The 25,237-nt window shown below is 41.4% G+C and overlaps 1 protein-coding gene across 2 annotated transcripts in view; it reads right to left on the bottom strand.

Moving 5' to 3' along the window:
• CUNH10orf67 (chromosome unknown C10orf67 homolog) overlaps positions 1-25,237 on the bottom strand; it is a 167,526-nt gene that overhangs the window by 81,526 nt on the left and 60,763 nt on the right. For both annotated transcript variants that reach the window (XM_040451222.1, XM_040451221.1), the window contains exons 5-8: positions 21,318-21,470; positions 14,812-14,944; positions 13,706-13,764; positions 5,459-5,524 (exon numbers count right to left, since the gene is read on the bottom strand). In XM_040451222.1, the coding sequence (XP_040307156.1) occupies positions 5,459-5,524; positions 13,706-13,764; positions 14,812-14,944; positions 21,318-21,470 (411 nt within the window). The remainder of the gene's footprint in view (positions 1-5,458; positions 5,525-13,705; positions 13,765-14,811; positions 14,945-21,317; positions 21,471-25,237) is intronic.

The raw sequence follows: 25,237 nt of genomic DNA, 5'->3' as shown, positions 1-25,237 counted from the left end.
CGAGCCTCGCATGGGGCTCTGTGCTAATAGCTGTGTGCTGACAGCTCGGAGCCTGGAGCCTGCCTCAGATTCTGTGTCTCCCTCTCTCTCTCTGCCCCTCCCCAGCTCATGCTCTGTTTCTCTCTCAGAAATAAATAAACTTAAAAAAAAAAATTGTTAGAAGAGCCACTATTCTCCAGAGCTACAATGTAAATACAGTTTCGCACAGATCACTGAAAGCATGGCCCAGATTCCAGAATGGTGCTCAGCCCTAGGGCAGCAATTGTTGGCAAACCGTGGATTCTACCTGTGGGACACCAGCTTCAGAACAGCAATGGTACCAATGAGGAGTCCTAAACTTTATCAAATATACAGGCTGAGGCACAGAAATTCAATCTTATGTTTCATTACAGTAAATGTCTGAGTCACCAAAATACTGGTTTCCTCATTGAATGGCCAAACACTGCCACATTCCCTGGAATAGGACCAGACGCACCCAAGGCATGACTCAGAGGGAACTCAGACAACAGGGAACCCAGTCACAGGATCAAGTCCAATTGCAGCAATGACTCGGGGCTGTGCCCCCAGAATGAGGAGCTAGAGCAACCTTTATAACTCCTTTCCATCTTAAGTCTGGATTGTCCCTGGGAGCCAGGTACACTGGGATGAAGCAGATGGAAAATTAACTGAAATTAAGAGTCCAGTGCTAGAACTGTCCTGATGAGAACACTCCTTTTTTGTTGTTGTTAGCTTCAAGATATATGAAAGTGCAGGATACAAAACCTACATACAAAAATCAGTAGCGTTTTCTATACGCGAACAGCAAATTATCTTAAAGAAAATGATCCCATTTACTATAGAATTACAAGAATGAAAACATTTAAGAATAAATTAAACCAAGGAGGTGAAAGATCTGTACACTGAAGACTAAAGACACTGATGAAAGAAATTGAAGAAGATACAAGTAAATGAAAAGATATCTCGTGTTCATGGACTGGAAGAATTAATATTGTTAAAAGGTCTATGCTACTCAAAGCCAATGCAATCCCCTATTAAGATTCCACTTTTCACAGACTGTGCTTTTTCCAGAGGTAGAAAAAAAATCATCCTAAAACTTATATGGAACCACAAAAGACCCCCCAAATCCAAAGCAATCCTGAGAAAGAAAAATAAATCTGGAGGCATCACACTTGGTGATTTCAAACTATATCACAAAGCTATAGTAATCAAAACAGTATGGCACCAGCATAAAAACAGACAGACCAAATGAAATGGAATCGAGAGTCCAAAACAAACCCACGAATAAATAATCAACTAATATTTGACAAAGGAGCCAAGAATGCTCAATAAAGAAAATATAGAGGTGCCTGGGTGGCTCAGTCAGTTCAGCATCCAACTCTTGATTTTGGCTCAGGTAATGGTCCCAATTTCCTGAGATTGAGCCCCACATCAGATTCTGGGCTGAGGGTGGAGTCTGCTTAAGATTCTCCCCCCCCCCCCCCCCCCCCCCCCCTCCCCCCTACTTGCACATGCTTCTCTCTCTCACTCACTCTCTCTCTCTAAAGAGAGAAGAAAAAAGAAAAGAAAAGAGAAAAAGAAAAGACAGTCTTTTCAATAAATGGTTCTGGGAAAATCAGACATTCACATGTCAAAGAATGAAACTAGACCCCTATCTTATACTACTCACAAAAATTAACTCAAAATAAATTACAGACTTAAATGTAAGGCCTGAAGCCATAACACTCCTCAAGGAAAACACAGGGGAAAAGCTTCTTGACATAGGTCTTGGCAATGATTTTTTAGGATATGACGCTTAATGCACAAGTATCAGCACAGCACACACAAGTATCACTTCAGCACAGCAAAACAATCAACAAAATAAAAAGACAACTTATGGAATGGTAGAAAATATTTGGAGATCATATATCTGATAAGGAATTAATATTCAAAATATATAAAGATCTCATACAACTCCATAGCAACAAAACAAACAAAAGAACCCAACAAACCTAAATAACCCAATTGAAAATGGGCAGACGATCTAAGTATACATTTTCCAGAGAAGATATTCAAATAGCCAAGAGGTACCTCTAAAGGTGGTCAACATCCTCAATCATCAGGAAAATGCATATCAAAACACAATGAGATATCGCCTTATACCTGATAGAATGGCTATCACTAGAGATAACAAGTGTTGGCAAAAAAGTGGGGAAAAGGGAACACGTGTGCCCTGCAGGTGGGGATGTATATTGGTGCAGTGACTCTGGAAAACAGAACGGAGTGTCCTCAAAAAAATTAAAAATAGAATTACCATATGACCCAGCAAATCTACTTCTGAGTATTTATCTGAAGGAAGCAACATCACTTATCTCAAAAAGATACCTGCAACCCATGTTCATATTCACAATAGCCAACAAGTGGAAACAACCTAAGAGTCCATTACAGATGAATGGGTAAAGAGAACGTGGCATATATGTATAACGGAATACTATTAAGCCATAAAAAAGGAGATCCCGCCATTTGCAACATCATGGATGGACCTTGAGGGCATTACAGTATGTGAAATAAGTCACAGGAAGAGAAACACCTTATATGTGGAATCTAAAAACTGAACTTAGAGAAACAGATTGGTGGTTGCCAGAGGTGGGGGTTGGGGGGTGAAGGGCGGTGGGCGAAATGGGTGAAGGTGATCAAAATATACAAACTCTTAGTTTTAACAAATGTCCTGGGAATATAATATACAACATGGTGACTATACTTAGCAATACTGTATTGTATATCCGGAAACTGCTAAGAGAGCCTATCTTAAAAGTTTTTATCACAAGCAAAAAATTTTGTAATTAGGTTTGGTGATGGGTATTCACTAGATTTACAGTGGTGATCATTTTTCATTTTACAATATACACATATATATCAAGTCATTTTGTTGTACACCAAAAGTGAATACAATGTTAGGTGGCAGTTATAGCTCAATTAAAAAAAAAAAGATAAGTGAAAGCCACTAAGTGTAGGAATCACAGGAAGATACCAAATTATTTCATATGCTTCCCCTCAAGCCAATCTAAGGACACCATTGCCCCATATCGCATTGCTTACATACCCTTACTGAAGGTGCCTTTTTACTTGTAGCTCTTTGACTCTTTTTTTTTAATGTTTATTTATTTTTGAGACAGAGATAGACAGAGCATGAACGGGGGAGGGTCAGAGAGAGAGGGAGACACAGAATCCGAAGGAGGCTCCAGGCTCTGAGCTGAGCTGTTGGCACAGAGCCCGACGCGGGGCTCGAACTCATGGACTGCGAGATCATGACCTGAGCCGAAGTCAGAGGCTCAACCGACTGAGCCACCCAGGCGCCCCAACTCTTTGACTTTTTAAATTAGGCTCTTAAGAGGCCAGAAAATAAACTGCGTTGGAGGACAGTAATAGACAAGCATGGAACAAAAACCCTTCAGTGAGGAAGTTTTTTAATTTCTACAAAATGACTCAGCATCAACTCCACCTTCTCCCACTTCCCCATCTAGGTGCAATCATCAATCCAGAAATCTTCATTTCTGGAAAAAAGTCCCGTGGGAAGAAACAAAGGAAGCCCACTAGCCACAAAGCCAACCTCCCTCTGAGTTAGTAACGGAATGCTCTGGTGGGAGGGAAGGGGCGCCAGTGACCTTGCTGAGCCCAAAAGTACACCATGGAAACCTTGGACATAAGAAGAACCTTGAGCAGACTCCCTCTACTGGAAACACGAACCCCCAAGCTAGTTCTGAGCCTTCCGGAGGCTCTTGTGCCCGGCCGGGTTTGTGATGCAAGATCTTGCTGCTTGGCAAGAAGCCTGGTGCTCAAAAAACTTCTCAACAACAAAATAAGACGTGATTGGCTCCTTTGCGGGCACCGTAAGAGCACCAGTTAACTGCTTAAGGCTTAAATAAAAAGACAAAGGAAACCTATGGGTTCTGTTCATAGTACTGGCCCAAACTCGCTTCTTTACGATGAAGTCTGATTTCTGACGCCACAAACAGACTGACGATGTAACATTTGGCCCCCATTCTATAGAAACACTGTCGCTTTTCGTGACAATGTGCACATTGAGTTTGTTTTCAGAAGCAACTCCTAGACTTTTGGAGGAATGACAGGAGAGGGGGAGGGGAGAGAGGGAATCAACGAAGTAACCTCAAATAACGGAGACGATTTTTATAGGCCGGGTATCGAAAAGCAGAGGGTTCAAAACAACGTATTTGTTAGCCCACGGTTTCTGTGAAGAGCTAACCATCATTTTGTCCTCGCCTGCATTCCCCAGTTGGTTTCATAGAAGGCTTTATTGTAGCCCCGGAGCATTGTTTGGCATTAATTTCTATGACAAGGAACCCAAAACACATGGTGCTGAGAGCAACAAAACAGAGTTAGGGAAACAGTCATGACTTGGCACTAAGTGTGACGAGCTGTAAAAAAGGGAATGTTTCAATATCTGAAGTGGTGTTGACTTCCTATGAACAACCTTTTCTCCTCTAAACAGTATCATATTCTTTTCAGGCACATTTAGAACGCAAGTCAAGCTGTGTTTTATTTTTGATTATAATAAACACAGTCAGTTTACTGTAACAAAGACATACTAGTGGTGACCAGTTGAAAGCCGAATTACAACACCATAAGCTGGCGGGGGTGGGGAGGGGTGAGGTGGCGGGGGGCCTAGGGGGTGGGTAGTCAACAGATAAAATAAAAGAGCAGCCGTCTGGAAAGTTCTCTTAAAAGAACATAAAAAGGCAGTGTTTTCTTACGAGACTAACACAGAATGCCAAAATATCTAGCTGGGCTCTTTATTGTGGTCAGTTATGGCAATTTGTAACGAAAAGTAGCAAATCCTTCAAAATATTGGGCTCTCATATTTGCGTTTTTTTTTCAAATCTCCAGAAAAAATCCTCAAAAATTTTGTACAGTGCTTTAAAGGGTGACACTATTTCAACATGACAGCGTATCACATTTATTCGCGTACTAATCAAACTGTTTTCTTAAGACGATCACTCGAAAATGTTGCTAGAGACAGGGGAAGGGGATTAAGAGGTACAAACTTCCCGTTATGAAATAAAGAAGTCACGGGGTTGAAAAATACAGCATGGGGAATATAGTCAATAATATCGTAATGACATTGTGGGGTGACTCCATTTATTGTAGTGCGCGTAGCTTAACGTATAGATTTGTCAGGTCACGATAGCTGATACACTATAACACTGTGTAAAAACTTAGATTTGTCAGGTCACGATAGCTGATACACTATAACACTGTGTAAAAACTTCACTACTATAAAACTTCAGTTTTATAAAAAACACTACTATAAGACTTCAGTAAAAAAGTTTATACTTATGCATGCATTCAGATTATTCACGAAGGTGAAATAATCGTTTACAGTAAATGGTTACAAAGAAAACTTTCATGATTAAATGAAATTCCTGATTTCAACTTTATTAGGAAATAATGTAAATCACCTTACCATTTCTTGAACTACTGATTTTTCATAATCAAGCTCACATAGTAATCTGTCTCTACCATCAATCAGCTGAAAAAGAATATTACATTTTCATTAAAGAGAAGAATAGAACACCTAAAATTCCTCCTCAGTAGAACTGAGCAAAATGTATTTTGCTTTTAAATATGAGAAAAGGGGATCCTAATAGGATTTTGAAAATTTAAATGTCTGTAGATTACCTGTAATAATAATATATTATTATGTAATTACTATATTTTGACTATAAAAGCAAGCAAAATATGCACAGAAAATGCCAATTTATTTACAATCTTCCTTACCTTATCCCGACAAAATATGACGTCAATATGGGGCACCTGGGTGACTCAGTCGGTTGGGCATCCGACTTTAGCTCAGGTCATGATCTCGTGGTCCATGAGTTCGAGCCCCACATCGGGCTCTGTGCTGACAGCTCGTAGCCTGGAGCCTGCTTCTGATTCTGTGTCTCCCTCTCTCTGGCCCTCCCCCACTCACGCTCTGTCTCACCCTCTCTCTCAAAAAATAAACAAACGTTAAAAAAAATTTTTTTTAAATGTGACATCAATATATAATAAAGCAAGTATAGTCTCTCAAAAAGAGAAATTTTGCTTTTCTCTTTATAGATTTTTGGGTTATATTTATATGCACATCAAAGTACATTCATGCCTAATGAAAACAGCCATCAAGGGGCTCTCAGTCAGGCAGGTGTCAGACTCTTGATGCTGGTTCACATCATGATCTCACAGTCTGTGGGTTCGAGCCCTGCGTCGGGCTCTGTGCTGACAGCTCAGAGCCTGGACCTGCTTGGGATTCTCTCTCTCCCTCTCTCTCTGCCCCTCCCCTGCTCACGCTTGCTCACTGTCTCTCTCTTAAAATAAATAAACACTTTAAAAAAAAAGAAAATAGCCATCAAAAAGTACACAATGCAGGGCCACCGTACTCCTATGACTTGCTTCAGTATCTTAAATGATTGTTTGCATTTGTGTGTGTCAGATACACTGATAAAATTCAAACCTTGGTTTTGACATCCATTCAATTCAATCAATTCATATGCTCATTAATTTAATACACATGTATTATTTTATCTAATATATATATACATATATGTATATGTGTGTGTATATATATATATATATATATATATATATATATATAATCTAAAAGGAACACCTTTTAGATGCCAGGCATTTTGTTCATCTATGGAGGTACAGAGAGGAAGTAGAACAGATCCCTTCCTGTGGAGCATCTACACTATGGCAGGAGAGCAATGTGGAAAAAATTGACTAGAATACATAAGAAAATATGTTAACAAATCAAAATTTCCGATGGTCAAAAAGCATAAAAATCCACACATCCCAGCAACCATAATTATGATAAGATATAACAGGAGAAGCACCATTTGGCAACAGTTGTGAAGGATATGAAAAAGCACAACAAGCTGGAGAAGGAAAAAGAGAAAAAGGCAGACGACACAGCGACTGGAGAGGAGTGTGGAGTCATGGAGGAGTTGGGAAAAGCTTAATGTCATGTGCAGAGAGAAAGAAGTGACAGGAAAAGAAAGGAGGAGAGTCAGGTGACGGCATGAGAGGCATTTGATGCCATAATTAGGGGTGGAAGGCAGGACGGAGCAGTGAGAGGAACAGGAGACTGCTCAAATCGAAGCTCTTGCGGGTAAACTAAATCTACGCTTCAAGTCTTAGTTTTCTTGCCTGGAAATTAAGAGAATAAACCCCACCTCAAAGAGTTCTTCCAGAAAGAATTTGAGACAGCAAATGTGAAGGTGTTTTAGGCTGTTCCCGGCATATAAAAATCCCACAGTGTATTTTTGCGTGGCCTGATTTTATACCGTAGGCAATGGGAAGCCATTGAAGGTTTTAGCATATACAACTAGAGTATGAGAAAACTATGGAGGAGTGTGAACGCTGGATTTGAAAAGGGATGAGTGAGGGCGGAGACAGGAAAGTGAAGTTTGAATCTATGGAAATGACGAGAGACTCAACCACGTCTGGAGCAATGTTGTGACGGAGAAAGGGGACTTGAGATAAATTTTGGGAGAAAAATGTACAGATTGAGCCACGAATTGGATATAAAGTATAAAGGAGAGCGTAGAGAATGGCCCTAGATTTGTCATCTGTTCTTTTGGATCCATGGCAATGTCATTCATTTAAACTGGGGAACACAGAGAGTCTAGATTCAAGGGATAATGAGTTCAAGTTCTGACACTGGGTTTGACAAATGTGTAGAGCATTTTTTCAGCCAATAATTTTTAGTGCTGGTGACTAAGAATATAAAGATAAACGAGATGCTTCCTGACCTTAAGGGGGCAAATAGTTCCAGGTATTTGGGGCCCCAGAGGGAGCTTCTAATTACCCTAGGGAGTGGACAGAAACTATCAAAATGCATGTAATGTTGAAATTAAGGATGACAATAGAGTGAAAACTATGGACGTGCTATTCAGGGAAATCATGAAGTAGGAAAGGCAGCTTGAAAGTCACTGGTAAACAGTTATGGGAAAGTCTGAGGTCAGCTAGAGAGAAAACGAAGAAGACCAAGGGTAAATACCAATCCCAAGAATAGCGTTCAAGTGGAAAATGGAGGAGGAGAAGCCACTGACAGATCTTGCTTAGGAAGGAATGAAGAAGTGTGTGAAGAATTGGAAGCAAGCACTGCTGCAGAAGACATCTATGACATGGGGGGGGGGGCGGTAATCCTGTCATATACAGAAGAAAATTCAGGAAGGAAAAAACCTCAAAAGGACTGAAAGCAATGTGCATCTCACTGTGACCTTACCCACAGGAAAAAGTAGCATTGGGGGAATGAGAAAGGGGTGGTAAATACAGGTTTCTTTTAAATAATATTTGAAGTACAGTAAATGGCAATGACTTGAGATGATTAGGGTTAATGGATACCACCAAGATGATGGTTTCACTCGGTAGGCTAGAGGGAAAACTTTAAAGGCATTGGAGAGAAAGCGGCTGATGCAGAAAGTTCCAGAAGAGGAGGGACGTAGAGATGAGTCGGGGAATAGATGGAAGGATGAGTCAGGGCAAAGAATGTCCTTCTTCTGTTGAAAAAGAGTAAAGGTGACAGAGTAAGAGAGTGCAGAAGGGAAAAAAATCCAAGAGTCTGCCATGTTGTCCGTGAATTAGGAAGTAGCATGGGGGGATGGAATAAGGGAACTGAGAAAAGTAGTGGAGATTGGAAGACCTGTAGGGGGTAGTAAGAAAGGGTGCTAATTAGATTCAAGTGAAATGATAGGCAGATGGAGGGCGTGGCTATCCTGGGTTAAAACCCCAGAGTCTAGCAATGCCACCACAGGCAAGGATTGGCCCACCGCCACCGGAGCAGGGCTGGAGAACATGGGGACTGGCTAGGCAGGAGGCTCCGGAGGTGACTCAGCGGTGTAGTTGATGAGGTGGAGGGCTGGACGGCAGGTTTAGGGAAAGTAAAGGAAGGAGGTGGAAGGAAAGGAAAAGATGTTGTATTAAATCATCATACCTTGGCCTGAAAAGGAGGGTCGCCAAGTTTCCAACGGGGGCCAATTACCACAAACGTCAAGGCCGTTAACCCCAACCCTTCCCGTCCTCCTGAGAGCACTCTTTATCAATGAGGACTTCTGCCATTTGTCCACTCTCTCCTTCTTCTTTCCATTGACATCATTTAAAAATACTCTAGTTTCTTCTTTAAAAAAAATTCCTTCCTCAGCCCCATGTCCCCGTCCAACTACTCCCCTACCGCTTCTTGGCCATCCACAGCCAAACTTCTAGAGAGTTCCCCTTGCCCACCGTCTCCATTTCGGCATTCACCCGGCTTCTCAACTGCTCCAGTTGCTCCAGTCAAATGACTCTCATTAATATTACCAGGGTCACTGTCCTCTTCCCGTTTCAGATCATAGTTTCCCTGGTTTATCCAAGGAACCTCTTAACTGGTCTCTCGAGCTCTCTATTTTCCCCCTTCCCACCCATTTCCTTTCTGAAACAAAGAAATCCAATGAATCCAATCCTTCCCCAATGTCCAAGGCTCCCCAGTGCACTCGGAAGGGAATTCAAACCCCTTGGCGTGAATAATAATCCCCTGCCATGTGCCCTGCACCTTGCTGCCGCTTGCTCTCACATACCCTTCCGCTATCGCAGATCGCCTGAATTTACTCCCCTTCTGCATGTTTTTGACCCTTCCCACTTCCCATATCCCTTTCCTGGCTTACTAGAGCCTCTCTTCGGGGAGTCGACTCAGTGTCCTTCCTCCAACCTTCCCGGATCCCTTACAATCCATGCTGGGCTCCCCCACGTGCCCCACGGCCGTCTGTGCTGCCCTGCGTCCCGAGGCTGATCACACCCTGGGCTGTGATGTCTGACTTCTGGTCCGACTCCCTCCCAGAAGGACATTCATGTTATGGCCACAGCTGGAGGATAGATTTGATGCAGCTGTTATTAGATTATTGGAATTGAAACATAAAAGTTACTGAATACCATCAAAGACAGTGCTTTAAGCCCTGAGAGATGGTAAGAGGTCAGCCTACCCAGAGACAGGCCTTTTTCAACTTGTTTCTAATTGCATCCAGGGCTAAAAAAGAAAACGTGTCTTATCCAGAGGCTTCTGAACTGCTTCTCCTTCTGCCTGCCATTCCCCAGATTTCCCCCTCTTCCTGCCCCAACACAAATTTTCACCACATGGCTCACCAGATTCCTACCTCATTCGTTAGCCATACCAAATCACAAACAAGTCCACGGGGATATCTCACACTTTATGCATTCACACTCTGTATCCAGCTCCCACACCCTCCTACCTACCTGGAAAGATCAGCTCGAGTGAAAGAGTGTGAGACAGGTGTGGAACTCTTTGAGAAGCCTTTCTAGACCCTTCTGGGTAAAGCTAGACTTCTCTTCTCTGTGTACATATATTATATTATATATTATATTATATTATATTATATTATATTCATTATTTCATTATTTCATTATTTCATTATTTCATTGTTTATATTATATTATATTATATTATATTATATTATATTATATTATATTACATTACCTTACATTACATTACGTTACATTATCACACAGCCTAGGGGTTTTTGTCTCCTGCTCTAGACTTAATCTGCTCGATAGCAGGGAGGTGTGTGTGTATGTGTGTGTGTGTGTGTGTGTGTGTGTGTGTGTGTGTGATTTTTGTATCTCAGCAGTAGCACAGTGCCTGGCACTAAAAGGCATCTAATAAACATTAATACATTAATTAATTACGTGGAGGATATTGGAAACCAAACCAGTAAATATCAGTTCTCACTTGTTCAACAACTCTTGTTGTTCAACTGGTACGCTTTCCAGTTGACAAAGCACGTTGATGTACACTATCTCATTCTGTCCACACAGTCAGCTATGAGAGACAGGAGGAAAGATAAGGCACTGGCCCAAGGGACCATAGTGGCAGAAATGGAAAAGGAACCTACGGTTCGAGATTCTTTCTGCTCAATACCACATTGTGCCTATATTCAATGTTTTTGTGGCGATCCAGTACATATTAAAGAAAGATACAGGATTTAAAAAATGATCAAACAGGGGTGCCTGGGTGGCTCAGTCGGTTAAGCATCCCACTCTTGATTTTGGCTCAGGTCGTGATCTCACAGTTCGTGGGATCGAGCCTCACCTCAAGCTCTGTGCTGACAGTGCAGAGCCTACTTGGGATTCTCTCTCTCTGGCTCTCCCCTGCTTGTGCTCTCTCTCTCTCTCTCTCAAAAATAAATAAATAAAACTGTTTTAAAAAGTTAAAAAAATGATCAAACAGACTAGGGATCTGCTATATTTGTGTAGAAGAGAGCTGTGCATTAAAAATATGGTGTAAATATATAATTTTAAATTTTATGGTAGTCTTGTGAGAAAAGGTGAGAGAAACAGGTGAAATTACTTTTAATAATAAATTTTATTTATCCAAATATCTATCTGAAAAATTATCATCTCAATGTGTAATAATTAATATTAAAAATCAGTGCTGAGATATTTCACTTACACGAAGTCTTTGAAACCCACTGGGTCCTTTTCACATGTGGCAAATCTCAATTTGGGGGCTAAAATCTCATTGGGAATGTCTGATCTGTATTTAGACTGCATAAAATCCACAGAAGAAAAAGTAGATTCACATACCAAGTTACTTAAAATATACATAAAGGTTTTCCAATATACCGAAACAAGTATCGGTTTTAAATTTTTTTAAATTAAAATGAGATGCAAGTAAGAATTGAGTCCCTCAGTTGCACCAGACATGATTCATGTGTTCAAATAGCCACAGAGGGCTACCTTGGGACAGTGAAGATTTAAGGAAGCTGAGGAAGGATATAAGGGAAATATTTAAGCTCACAGAGGGTATAACCTGTCATTTGAAGGGCATGTTTTTTATAATCAGTGGCTTGACAGTCAAATTTTTTTGGCCTTAATTTCTCGTGCTCTTCTCAGAGCATAGTAAGCCTACACAATCCATTTCTCTCAGTGACAGTACGGATTGAGCAGTTTCAGAAACATTTAAATAAACTGTGACGGTTCCTTGTAGGTGAAGTGACACTGGAAGCCTGGGACTTCACTTTCAACCATAGACATTGATGCCAAGAAAGTGAAACTTGTCTGTCCACAAACTGTTGTTTTCTCTGTGTGGATGGGACTTGAACGGTCACCACTACAAGTAAGCTGCAGTGCTAGAAAAAGAATTCGCCCTGAAAACTCGTGATGGGTTCAGTTATCAGAGAAAACATCTCCCAACTCTGAGCTTTCAGGTTAACCAATTCTTTAAAACATGGTGCTCAGGGGGCGCCTGGGTGGCTCCGCTGATTAAGTGTCCAACTTCAGCTCAGGTCATGATCTCATGGTTTGTGAGTTTGAGCCCCTCATAGGGCTGTCTGCTGTTGGCACGGAGCCTGCTTCGGATCCTCTGTCTCCCTCTCTCTCTGCCTCTCTCTCTCTCTCTCAAAAATAAACACTTAAATCACATCACATCAAATCAAATCAAATCAAAAGTAGTTCTTAGGGGCGCCTGGGTAGTTCAGTCCATTGAGTGCCCAACTTCAGCTCAGGCCATGATCTCACAGTTTGTGAGTTCGAGCCCTGCATCGGGCTCTGTGCTGACTGTGTGGAACCTGCTTGGGACTCTCTCCTCTCTCTCTCTCTCTCTCTCTCTCTCTCTCTCTCTCTCTCTGCCCCTCCCCCACTCATGCTTTCTCATTCTCAAGTTTAATAGATAAACTTACAAAAATTAAATTAAGCTAAAAAAATAATTCTTAAAAGTCATTTACCTAAAACCCAAGAATACCCTGAACTGTAAAATCAAGTTGAAATTCGGACCTAAACTTAAGCACAGGTGGCCGTTTCCTGGGCTCTAGAAATAAAGCTAGTGCAACTGAGGAACTGAATGTTTAATGTTATCCAGTTTTAATTAACTTTCATTTTTTAAATTAATTTTCATTTTTAATTGACGCTCGATTCAGCTAGCAGAAAGCATTTATGTTTATTCGGAACAATTCAGGGACATAAATATAAATTTTCGCCTGTGAATTTCACCTCTAAACACATTCTCATTCTACGGATCACTGAAAGAGCATCTGTAAGGGTGCCAGGCTCTGTGCTCAGCATTGGCAATGTACCAGAGATGGAAAAAATACTGCTTCTGCCCTCGTGGGGGTGGGTGGAGGACCCACCATCACTGAAAATGTGTTGATGGCTATGGTACAGAGAGCGAAGAAACCCCAAAGCAGGGGCGCCTGACCTGTGCGAGGGCGCAGAACCGCTGAGGTCCTGCTGCATTGGATGCTCTAGGAGATCTTGACCTTGGCGATACCAAAAGAATTCCCTGTTCTAAATACAGATTTCCTGCACAACATAAGCCCAGTACACCCACACCGCAAAATGAACACGCGGCCACATCTGGGCTGAAAATAAGATTGTTCGTTGTTGATAATAGAATTTTTCCCCAGGCACATCTTGGGACCTCCTTGTCCTGTAACTTTTCTTTCCTTACAGTCAACAAGGTAAACACTCAGCTATCCCAAAGAAAAAAAGTCTCTGCACATTAATTCATTTTCAAGATGGAATCCTTACGGATTACCAGAGACCCTACCTAAAAAACAGGAGAGATGAAACACGGAAATCGATCTTTCTCTGTACCTCGGGACAAGCGGGATGCAGTGTTAAGCCACCGATAGTGCTGATATTTCAGCGTAAAGGAGTCGTTCGTCGATGTAAAAAGTTACAGTACCTTTTGAATAGTTCTATGATCCTTTGCTGCCATCTCTTTCAGAGTTATAATTTCATCTTCTGTAAACAAAAAGAGAGAGAGGCCAAGCATGAAATTACAAACTTATGGCCCTGTATTCAAACTCCCTGCTCCGGGACAGGCTGTACGCGGCTGGCAGGCGTGGTGGACTCGAGTCCTAGCAGGACTGTGACCTTCACAACTGCCCTTGACATTCACAGCCTTCTTCCTGCTGTTCAGACGGCTGGTCAGATAGGGATTAAGAACTAAGTTCAAGATCCAAGTGTGGCCGAGGGCTGAAAGCTTTTCATCAATACTAGCAAGGGACATTTTTGCTGTTAGTCACAGCCAATACAAAGTGCTTTAGCAGGTGGTACTTTGGGACACAGTAAGAACCACCAGAACCTGAAAAAGCATTATTACACCACATTAGAAGGAAAATGAAACTGCACTGGCAAGGCATAATTTATATTCAAGGGATATTGTAGTATCTCTGGTTTTATCAACGTTTTGCTGTAAGGTTTTTTTTTTTTATTGCTTATTCATTGCTTTTCATAACTGCAGGTTAGGGGAACACTATATAATTAACATAAATACGAAGATAACAGTATGTGAAAAAATACTTCAAAACACTTCAACTTTGGTGATTTAAATGCAACTTTTGCCAACGTTTATGGTTTGGAGAAAAAAGGGGGGGGGTGTATAAAGCATACACAGGGAAATTTGCGCTTTAAATCTGAATCCAAAATTGCAGATGATTCCATAGTAAGTAGTAGCATATTTTTTCCGAAAGGGCTAACTAACTCTGTGTCTCCGCAAAGCATACCCCAATCTGCATGTTAAGTATTTAAATGTCATAACTTTCAGATAATCAATCAATCATATGGAACAGAAATCAGCAAAAGTTTCTGTTTATAATATTTCTAAGCAAAAAAAAAAAAAAAAATCCTCTTTCCCAAGCAAGGAATGCCATCTTCAGTGAAAATCAAACAGATCTTGTAAACGTAAATAACCAAGCAAATGTACATTTGGTAAGGACAAATAGAGCTATGGATTTTAGGAAGTGCCCGATGCATAGGTTTTTCTCCAAGATGACTGTAAAATGTTACCTAATACTGCATTTTCCCTTAGATTGAGTCGGATTGCTTCTTCGAGCTCTGAAACGATTTGAAGCAGCCTCTTGTTTTCCAGTTTGTACTCCAAATCCTCTCTTTCTAGAGCTGTCTCTCTGGCAAAAGCGTCCTGAAAAGATGGGGAATCCCGTACTTCTAAGCACAGAGCCAAGGATTTAAATATGCAACACGAGACAATACAGATACAGAAGAGCTATCATATAATTTTCTGAATTCTATTACACACTTATAATATGAATAGTAAAAAGGAAGGAGATTAAATAGAGCGCGCTGGAAGAAAGGCTGTGGTACATTCCGTACAAAGACCACAGCCCATGGGGACATTTTATTGACAGGAATAATGCATATCATACTGTTTGTGTGCCCTCATCATTCAGGTCAATTCATTACGGAGGCTGTGTCCGGGGAGGCAGCTGGGGCCCCCCCCACCCACACCCTTCCCTCTGTGTGTGTCTGAAGTGCTGTCCGCCTGTAACTAGGCAGACTGGGGAGACCGGGACGGGCAGCGCCAGGGGGTAGCAAAGTGCACGGCGAAGGAGGGGGGCTTGTTGCCTTTGTGGCATTTCCCGGTGTCAGCGTCGCCAGTGTCATGAGGAGCACATCACATGTCAAAGTGGTGACGTTTTCAGGCCGGGAGCCGCATGGAGTCCATCAGGCACACGGATATCCACACAGTTGGTTTTCTGCCTCGTGGAGGAACCACCCAGAGGCAATTCACATTCTGAACATTAACATGGCTTTGCATGCCTGTCACACTGGGGCTGTGCAGGCGTTGAATGCTATTGAAGACTTCGGTTTAAATCTCTATGCAAACAGTGATTACCTTGTAAGAAGGTTTCAGGATAACTTACAACAAAAGACTTTAAAGTTATAGTTTTAGTAAAGCAAACTCATTTACATTTTTATTATGTGCGTCTTTTGTTTAAATCTCGCCTTGTCCGTTATGGGAGAGGCTTTTTCTTACGCAATAGAAGCTTATTGGGAAGCTACTCTTCCTTTCTTCTTCTTCTTCTTGTCCGCTTCAAAGCTATTGAAACACATCTGAATATGCTCGCTTATGGCTGTCTAGATTTTACTGCCATGCATTTTTTTTTTTAAATTAAGATGTAATGGATTGGGGAAGCTGGTGGAGAACTTTATATTTCATGGTGGGAAAATATTAAATGACTATGCAATCTCAAGATCTTAAGGAGGATGCTTAAAAGTTGTTATATTATTATGCTACAAGAGATAGAAGGTTCTATCTGCCTCCCTTCAAAATTCATCTAGAGGACAGAAATACTTTTGAACTTTCATCTTCAGATGAATGATAACCTGTTCTTTCTGCAGGCATGCCGTGATTGCTAACACACCAAAATAAAACCTTTCCTCAAAAACAGTATACTCCCAGTATACTGCTTTCCTTTTGGAATTGTATTTTTCTTTAACTTCACAGATACCTGAAAGTCAATTATTAAAATATTTTTCTCTGTGGCCATAATGGCTCAAAAGAAAAATAAGTGGCTGCGATTTTTGCAGTGCATTTAATAAACCCTTAAAAAATAACAAGCCACCTACTAAGGAAGTTAGTTCCGTGAGAGTTCATTTTTAACACAATGTTAAATTTTGCACTAAACCCAATACAGATCTTTATGATTTCGAATCACCATTTTATTTAAATCATTTGAGCCCAACTCATTCTTTAACTAAGGAAAGCTAACAAATCTAATAGTTAACAAACAACACTGTTTCCTTAATAAATTAATTTCTAGTCCCACACGTTCAACTTGAAGCCATCACAGAATGTACTTATAGACTAAAAGGGCTTTTTAAACAAACAAACAAACAAACAAACAAACAAACAAACAAACATTTGTCTTCAAAGGGTTAAGCAAAGGTTTCCTAACTGATAGGATAAGAATACCCACAGTGGATTATATGAGCACCCATTAGCATAAACTATACAAGAACTATTTGAACTAATCACACACAGTATTTACAAGGGGTGGCGGCTAATACTTAGATGTGTTTTCTCAAATTGTCACATAAAAGCAGGAAGCAAGGAAAACACATTCAACTGGTTTTCCCCTTCATGTCCATCTACAGCCCCTCGTTCTTGTGAGGTTAATCTGTAGCTCTGTCCCCACCATCTGTCAGCTGCAGGAACTGCACGTAATTAACTATTCAGACTCCCACAGCAATGAGGATACTCATTAGCAAAATGAACAAAGGGATAGTTCTGGGCTGCTACGGTCATCTGTTACACTCTGAGTGGCAGATTTTGTGGTGGGGTTCCTTCTCCCATCTGCCCACACCACTAGCTCTGGCTTATTTAAACCACAAGACTTCTTTAAAATAAACTGCATTTAATAAACCAAGGTTGAAAAGGATGGAGATCATGAAAAGGTGGTTAACTAGGTGTCGCTATTTAAAGCTGCGTTATAGCTGAGGAGAGATTGTGTGCGATCCATGATCACTCTGGAATTTCAAACTGATAACGGAACTCACCGATGTGAAGTTTTTCTATCATGCGAAAATTAGGACTTCAGGCCGTGGCTCATGCACTATTTTTCTCTGGTGAACACTCACAAGATGTGCGGAATGGGATCACTGTTCCCAGGTTTCAGAATCCTAAACAGATCTTGCAAGAATCATGTCTGAGGGCTGGCACACCACAGAGCCTTGCTACTCCACGTCTGGTCCACAGACCGGGAACCTCAGCATCGCCCAGCAGCGTATGGGAAACAGATTCTCAGGACCCAGCCCAGACCTACTGTCAGAATCTGGATCTTAACAGGAGCTGCGGGTGATCCCTACGCACAATAAAGTCTGAGGAGTTCTGTTCAGAGCCCTGCATGTGCCTCTCAGCAGTCTTCCTTCTGCCGTATTCGTGTCTCAATTCTGCAGGCTCCGCGTATAATACTTGGACATCTCAATTTGCTGCTGGGGCGTGTTGTGCTGTGCTGATGCGTGCCCGTGCTGCATGACAGTCATGGAGAAGAGCAGGTGCTCTCCCAGTGAGTGACAACCAGGAAAGTGGCGCACTGGGGCAGTGCAGCCCTGCAGAGCTGTGGCTCTTGAATGACAGCTCTGTTTCAGCGCCGTCAGCAACAAGCAGTCATGTGCGCTTGTGGGCGGTGCGAGGGCGATGGTGGCACAGCTCATCCGTGCTAAGGTGAGAAAAAGATGAAGCCTTCTCAAAACGACAACTAATTAAAGCGACCGCAACACGCACGCGTGTTTGCAGGCACACACACGCGTCCAGGTACACGCACTCGGGCTGGCCTCCTTCGGCCGTCCTCACGGGGATTTGTCAGCCTACAGCGTGACCACGTGACAGCTGCAGCAGGACGCCGTTGAGTCACGGCGCCCAAACCTGGAGACGAGGCTCAGCCCTTGCATGAAGTTGCTCTGAGGAATATTCGACACCCAGGAAGTCCCGATCGGAGAGAGGAGGCTTCTGAAAGTCGAAGAGTTTTCTTGCCTGGTTTCCATTTGGTTACAAGTATGATTTAGGGCGGCTGTTTATTAAACTTTCCCCTCCGCGATCACATTCTTATCAGGTTTTCCTCAAAAACAATTCTGGAGAGATAATCGGAATACGTATTAACTACAAAGCTATTTATGTGATTTGGCTGCCAGTGGGAATAAACCAGCAGTAGGGAAAGATACTGCTTTTTCGGCTTGCTTATTTCAAGTTTTTTTTTTTTTTTTTTTTTCCAAGTGATCTCCATTGCTACTTTGAAATTTCCCGATTGGTTCTCCAAACTCATTTTTCCAAATCAGATTTCAGAGGCTCCGTGTCGTAAGCTTCTTGGTGCCACCAGAGGGAGCAGTTGCACAAGATGAAATTACAAATGAAAAAAGATCTCTTCTAGAAGCGGCGGGGAGTTTTAGGAAATCTTATTCTTAGAGGATTTAAAAAAAAAAAAAAGGTGGGGGTATTCTCCATAGGTTTATTTTATATAAATCACGATCTGTTTTTTGGCACTCACATCCATGTTTCTGAAATGTACACCATATTGCTGACTGCCCTACGTGGCCCTCGGTCAAGGTGGGAGACCCGGGTCACACGTTCTGTTGGAGTCGGAAGGAACTGAGAGAAACGTACACGCCTAGTTAATCAGGACTATCTCACCTTCTTCAGATCTTAGGGTGTTTACAGAAATTGTGAGGTGGTCTCCCTGGGGACAAATTACAGTGGAATAACCCGGGGCCTCCGGGTGCCATCTTGAGCCAGAGAACACCTGCTTGTACAAGAGCAGGGTGGACCCTTCCATTTCCCTGGTCCCCACAAAGCCACTACCACTTATTCTTATCTTCCTTCTTTCCCCAGGGCATCAGAGAGACCAATTAACAGGTAGAGAACACTTACGAGTGTAAACATTACAAGATACACCTCATGTCTTAGTGTAAGGAGCTCAATTACCAAATTGGGAAGGTTTCAACAAGTCCTGAGTTCTGTTCAGTGCATTTCTCCAAATGTAAACCAGACAGTCATAAGGGCTAGTGCATTTCCTCATAATGATAACTGGAATGTATATACTCACCTTTTTTCAAAGAGCTCAAAGCAATTCACAGTCAGTGCAACAGGTATCCTTCTCGTAACTCTCTTTTAGCTAAGCAGGTATCGCTTTGCACTTCACAAATGGGAAATGAATGGGTCAAAATCACCTTGCCAATCTATGCTGGATAACTTTGACCAAGGCAAGATTAAAAGCCGATACTATTACAGTTTGTTTAGTCTTTTCTCTTAAATTATTATCTCCGAAAAGTAAGACTAGGGGCACCTGGGTGGCTCAGTTGGTTCAGCGTCCGACTTCGGCTCAGGTCATGATCTCACAGTTTATGAGTTTGAGCCCCGCATCGGGCTCTGTGCTGACAGCTCAGAGCCTGGAGACTGCTTGGATTCTCTCTCTCTCTCTTTCTCTCTTTCTGCCCTTCCCCTGTTCGCGCTCTGTCTCTGTCTCTCTCGCTCTCTCAAAAATAAATAAACATTAAAAGTTAATTAATTAAAAATTAATTAAAAAGACTAGATTTAGACCCAGGAAAAGGTTAACGTCAGTGCAGGAACCGGATATGCCTCCTCCAAAGCCATCAGAAGATGTAAAAAGAATTAGTATTCATTTTTATTAGATCTATGCTAATTACACTCCACAATACATTGCTTAGAAGATACTCAGTTTTTTTTTTTAGAACATAAAGAATCCTAATAGATTATACAAAGCAAACACGCCTTCACCAACTAATAAACGAAATCCTTTAGAATCATATAAGTTCAATTCCTTATCTCTTCTAAACTTGGCGTTTTAAATAAGAATACTAATGCGGGATTTAGGTAAATTATAGACTGTACTTAAAGGGCCCAGCAATGAGCAAGTGTTTCTTCCCAGTATTCACATTTTGGTACATAACTTCTCAGACTTTTTCTGTGCATGTATATGCGTGTGTCGATATTTACAGGTGGATGTATCCATAAGTATTAATATACTAGTACATTATAATAACATTATGATAATAGTCTATTTTATATATACATACTAATTAATTTTGAAAATTACAACCTTGACATATTACTGTAGAGCCCAGAGCCCCACTTCCTTTTGTGGGCTTTGGATTCAGTTGGACCTTGGTTCACATGCTATCTTCACCGTTTACTAGCCATATGCCTGGGGGAAGTAACTTAGCCACCCTATCTCTGCTTCCTCCGCTGTAAACTTAGCTACAAGATAAGATACCGCTGAGGAGGCATGCGGTGCCCGCCAGTTGATATTCAAAAAGATTGTTATTCCTCCGGCCTCTCTGCGAGCCTCTCCCACTCAAACAATCAGCTTCTTGTTCTTAGAATCCATTAATGAAAACCCCTCTATGGCTCTGAACTGCCGTTGGGCCACAGCCACTGGCTCACAGTGAGGTGACAGTGAACTCACCCTCAGTGTCCACACTTTCCAGAGCCCTTAAAGTTCTCCTCCTTGACAGTTTAGCCTCTCTCTTCTCTTTCCATATCTGTTCCCACCAGTCCTCTGTTTAAGTAGTAAACCAGCCTCTGACTCCCTTTGTGACGGGAAGAACTGGGGGAAAACCCTCCCCAAGATTTTTCCTCAGAAGTTCTCTTGTTCCAAGGGCCTTGCTGGAAGCCTCTGACTCAGGGAGATTGCTCTGTGTCTTTCAAACTATCAGAACAGCAAAACGCGGCCGGGGTCTTCAAAATTAAAACAAAAATATATTTATGTGCTCTTCGAGGGGAGGAAAATTTTTGCAGTGGGAGATAGGTTATTTTATTTCCATTATGAATAAAAATTGAATACAATTATATTGCTCCTATTTATAACTATTATGGGTTTTCTGGAATATGCCATTGAGCAGAAAAGTTTGGACTGGCTGATGTTGTGGAGAGATGCCCAAGCTATACCACCTGTATTTCCTTTATTCTTAACCCAAACTTTTGGAAAGTTATAGCCTTATTTACCTGTATTAAAATTATTCATTGTTTTGACACTTACAAGATTTTGTAATCTAGACTCTTCATATTGACATAGCTCTTCTCTTAACTCCTTAATCATTTCTTCTCTCTCCTTCAGTCTTTTTAACAAATTACTCATTTTGATAGTAGCTGATTCTTGCACAAAAGTCTCTTCCTCCACCTCAAAGAATTGCTAGGGAGAAAAGCGGCATTAAAAAATCAGACACCAAGCGAAAACTATTTCATGTTTTATTTAAGCTACTATCTTGTAAGTTCTTTTTATCACTTGCACACAATTTTCAGTAAGTGACTATATTTATATCGAATGATACGCTAAAGTGCCACAGAATACAGCACATCGTTATCCTATGAAACACAAAGCATAATGCGGTACTCTAACTGCACTGGCCACGCAAGTAATAACACTAAACTTGAATTGTCAATTCACATCGTGGTGCGAACGTGCTACTTCAATCTTCCCCTGGAAAGAAAGTAGCGCACATTTGAATATGTAAAAAGGAGCCGTAAACTTCACTGGTGTCACTAATTCCCCCAGTGCTTTGGTGTGGCGGTGTGGAGAGAAATACTATTCCTTTTCTTTTGCCCACAGAAGAGGTTTGCAGACCATGCATCTAGACAGACGAGGCTCCATTTGAAAAATCAGGAAACTGAGACCAGAGCAGAGGAAGATGTGTTACGATTGAATTTTTTTTTTTCCCCGTGGGAAGCTGTGGAAGATGAACCATTAGGTATGAGAAAGTTATCTTCAGGGTCCATGTGCATTATAAAATTATGTAATTCTAGCATATCATTTACTTCTCTCTGCATGAAAAAACAGCCATGTTTTTGCTTTTCTTAAAAAAATTGAATAAGCTGGTTTTTTTGTGGGTTTTTTTTTTAAGTTTATTTATTTATTTTGAAAGAGAGAGAGAGAGAGAGAGAGAGAGAGGGAGACAGAGGATCCCAAGCAGGCTCCAGGCTCCAAGCGGTCAGCACAGAGACTGAGGTGGGGCTCGAGCTGTAGATTATGACCCCAGCTGAAGTCAGACGCTCAACCGAGCGCCTGAGCCACTCAGGCGCCCCATAAGCTGTTTTTTGATAACCCTAATCAAAAAGAAAGTAAATGAAAAATATACTCCTGAATTGGTTTGAAATGAATTTGTATATGAGTTGATACAATGCGTCATAAATGGTGTTGCCCCTATTTTAATTCATTTGACTTCATATCGTGAGCATCTCCCACACCATTAACATTTTACATGAGTATAATTACTGATGGTTCCATAACATTCTACTCCACAGAAATGCCATAATTTACACACTCATCATACTATATATATTTTAAGTTTTCCATGATACCAAATCTTTATATATACATCACTGCATTTCTAATTATTTTTTTCTTGACAGAGACCCTTAGAAGTAGAATTCCTGGCCAAAGCATATGAAGGTATTGATGGTCTTGACTCATTTTATAAATTTCTTTTCAAAAAGATTGCTCAGTTTACCCTCCACCTTGAGAATGAGGATGTTTGTCTTCCTATACTCTCTGAAAGATTATATATTGTTATTTTGTAAGTCTTACTATGACAATATATGAACATAGTGGTTTATTTTTGTATTGATCAGCCTGTTTTACTCCTTTTTCTGAAAAAGTAGTCTCTACAACCAACGTGGGGCTTGAACTCACAGCCCCGAGATCGAGTGTCACATGCTCTACCGACTGAACCAGCCGGGTGCCCCTTAATCAGCATGTTTTGATAACCATTCAAAGTGAATTTTCTTCACATGATATTAGCTGTTTATGCTTTGTGTTTTGAAAGTCCTCGATTCTAATTATACGCCCTTTTACTGAGAACTCAAAATAGTTTTAGGACCTCCACTGATCAATTTATTCATCAGTGTTATTGATCAGCTTTACTGTTTCCATTTGAATAGAAGCGCCATTTCTCCACAGTCTGTTGGGACTGGCTTCTCTGTTTACAGTCAGTAAGAACTGTATCGCAAAACCAAACTGGGAGGAAATGTTTAAAAAAGGAATGCTTTTCTTTTTTTTCTAATTTTTTTTTAATGTTTATTTATTTTTGACACAGAGAGAGAGAGAGACAGAGCATGAGCAGGGGAGGGGCAGAGAGAGAGAGGGAGACATAGAATCCGAAGCAGGCTCCAGGCTCCGAGCTGTCAGCACAGAGCCCGATGCGGGGCTCAAACTCACAGACAGCGAGATCATGACCTGAGCCAAAGTAGGACACTCAACTGACTGAGCCACCCAGGAGCCCCAGGAATGCTGTTTCTTATTTCTAGCATATAAAAAAATCTCATTTTCTGGGCGCCTGGGTGGCTCAGTCAGTTGAGCGTCTATTTCGGCTCAAGTCAGGATATCACAGTTTGTGGGTTCAAGCCCCGTGTTGGGCTCTGTGCTGACAGCTCAGAGCCTGGAGCCTGCTTCAGATTTTGTCTCTCTCTCTGCCCACCCCTGCTTGAGCTCCGTCTCTCTTTCTCTCTCTCTCAGATGAATAAACATTAAAAAAAAAATCTCATTTTCAACCCTGATGTGTAAAATCCTATTGTTCATATGGGTACCCTTTTGAGAATTACAGAACTATTTTATTTTTGTCATTTGTTCACTGCTAATATATTTGAGCCATGCACAAACAGGAAATACAGGAAAACCTAATCGTATCTGCTACTACCCTTAATATTATATTTCAGAGTTAGATTTACAAACTAAAATTGTCCTATAATATATAATGAACGCCAGTCACCTGAGGAGAATAATATATCATGATAGAATTAAGAGTCAAGCTAGGAACAGAACGCTAACATGACCTACACAGTGCTAACGTAAAAATCAGCATATGCGTAATACAGCACAATGGAAAAGAGGGAAGAGAGAACAATCAATATGACAATACCAGCTTTGTAAACAAATGTTTTATTTTTTATTTATTTTTGAGAGCGGGGAGGGGCAGAGAGAGAGAGAGAGAAAGAGAACCCAAAGCAGGCTCCAAGCTAACAGCAGAGAGCCCAATACGGGCCTCGAACTCACAAACTGTGAGATCATGACCTGAACCAAAGCCAGACACCCAACCAGCTAAGCCACCAGGTGCCTTAATAATACCAGCTTTTTTTTTTTTTTTTAATTTTTTTTTTCAATGTTTATTTATTTTTGGGACAGAGAGAGACACAGCATGAACGGGGGAGGGGCAAAGAGAGAGGGAGACACAGAATCGGAAACAGGCTCCAGGCTCCGAGCCATCAGCCCAGAGCCTGATGCGGGGCTCGAACTCCCGGACCGCGAGATCGTGACCTGGCTGAAGTCGGACGCTTAACCGACTGCGCCACCCAGGCGCCCCAAATAATACCAGCTTTTTAAATTGAGTGACTTTAAAGAACAAGGCTGATTGTGGAGGACAGGATAGCCTGTGTTGGCAGACCAGCTCTGTCACTTAGTAGCTTTGTGCCTGTGCCTTGTGCCTCAGTTTTATTATCTGTAAAATGGGGTTAATAACAATACCTAAACTGCCACGAAAATTAAATAAAATAATGCATGTAAACCATTTTGAACAGTGTCCACAACACGATCAGCTCCCTGTAAGTATTACATCTTAGCATTTCGTATCGTTCTATCCGTTTTGTCATTCAAACCCAGATGCCACTCCTCTGGGAAGCCTTAGCACCCCACCTGCCCGCCTGCTCTCCACTGCTGCGTTCTTCCTGTATCTTGTCAACCAACGTGCTTCTTGGGTCACTTCATTTATTATTTGTTTATGTGCTCACTGCTTTTTATGTTCAGTATATGCTGGATTTATTTTACTTGTATCTAAAAAAAAATTTTTTTTAGTGTTTATTTTTGAGGGTGAGAGAGAGAGAGACAGAGTGCGAGCGGGGGAGGGACAGAGAGAGAGGGAGACAGAATCTGAAGCAGGTTCCAGGCTCTGAGCTGTCAGCACAGAGCCC

Source organism: Herpailurus yagouaroundi, unplaced genomic scaffold (genome assembly GCF_014898765.1).
Source record: "Herpailurus yagouaroundi ecotype Mexico unplaced genomic scaffold, PumYag 203, whole genome shotgun sequence".
Lineage (NCBI taxonomy): Eukaryota > Metazoa > Chordata > Mammalia > Carnivora > Felidae > Herpailurus > Herpailurus yagouaroundi.
This window is presented reverse-complemented; position numbering and strand designations above follow the sequence as displayed.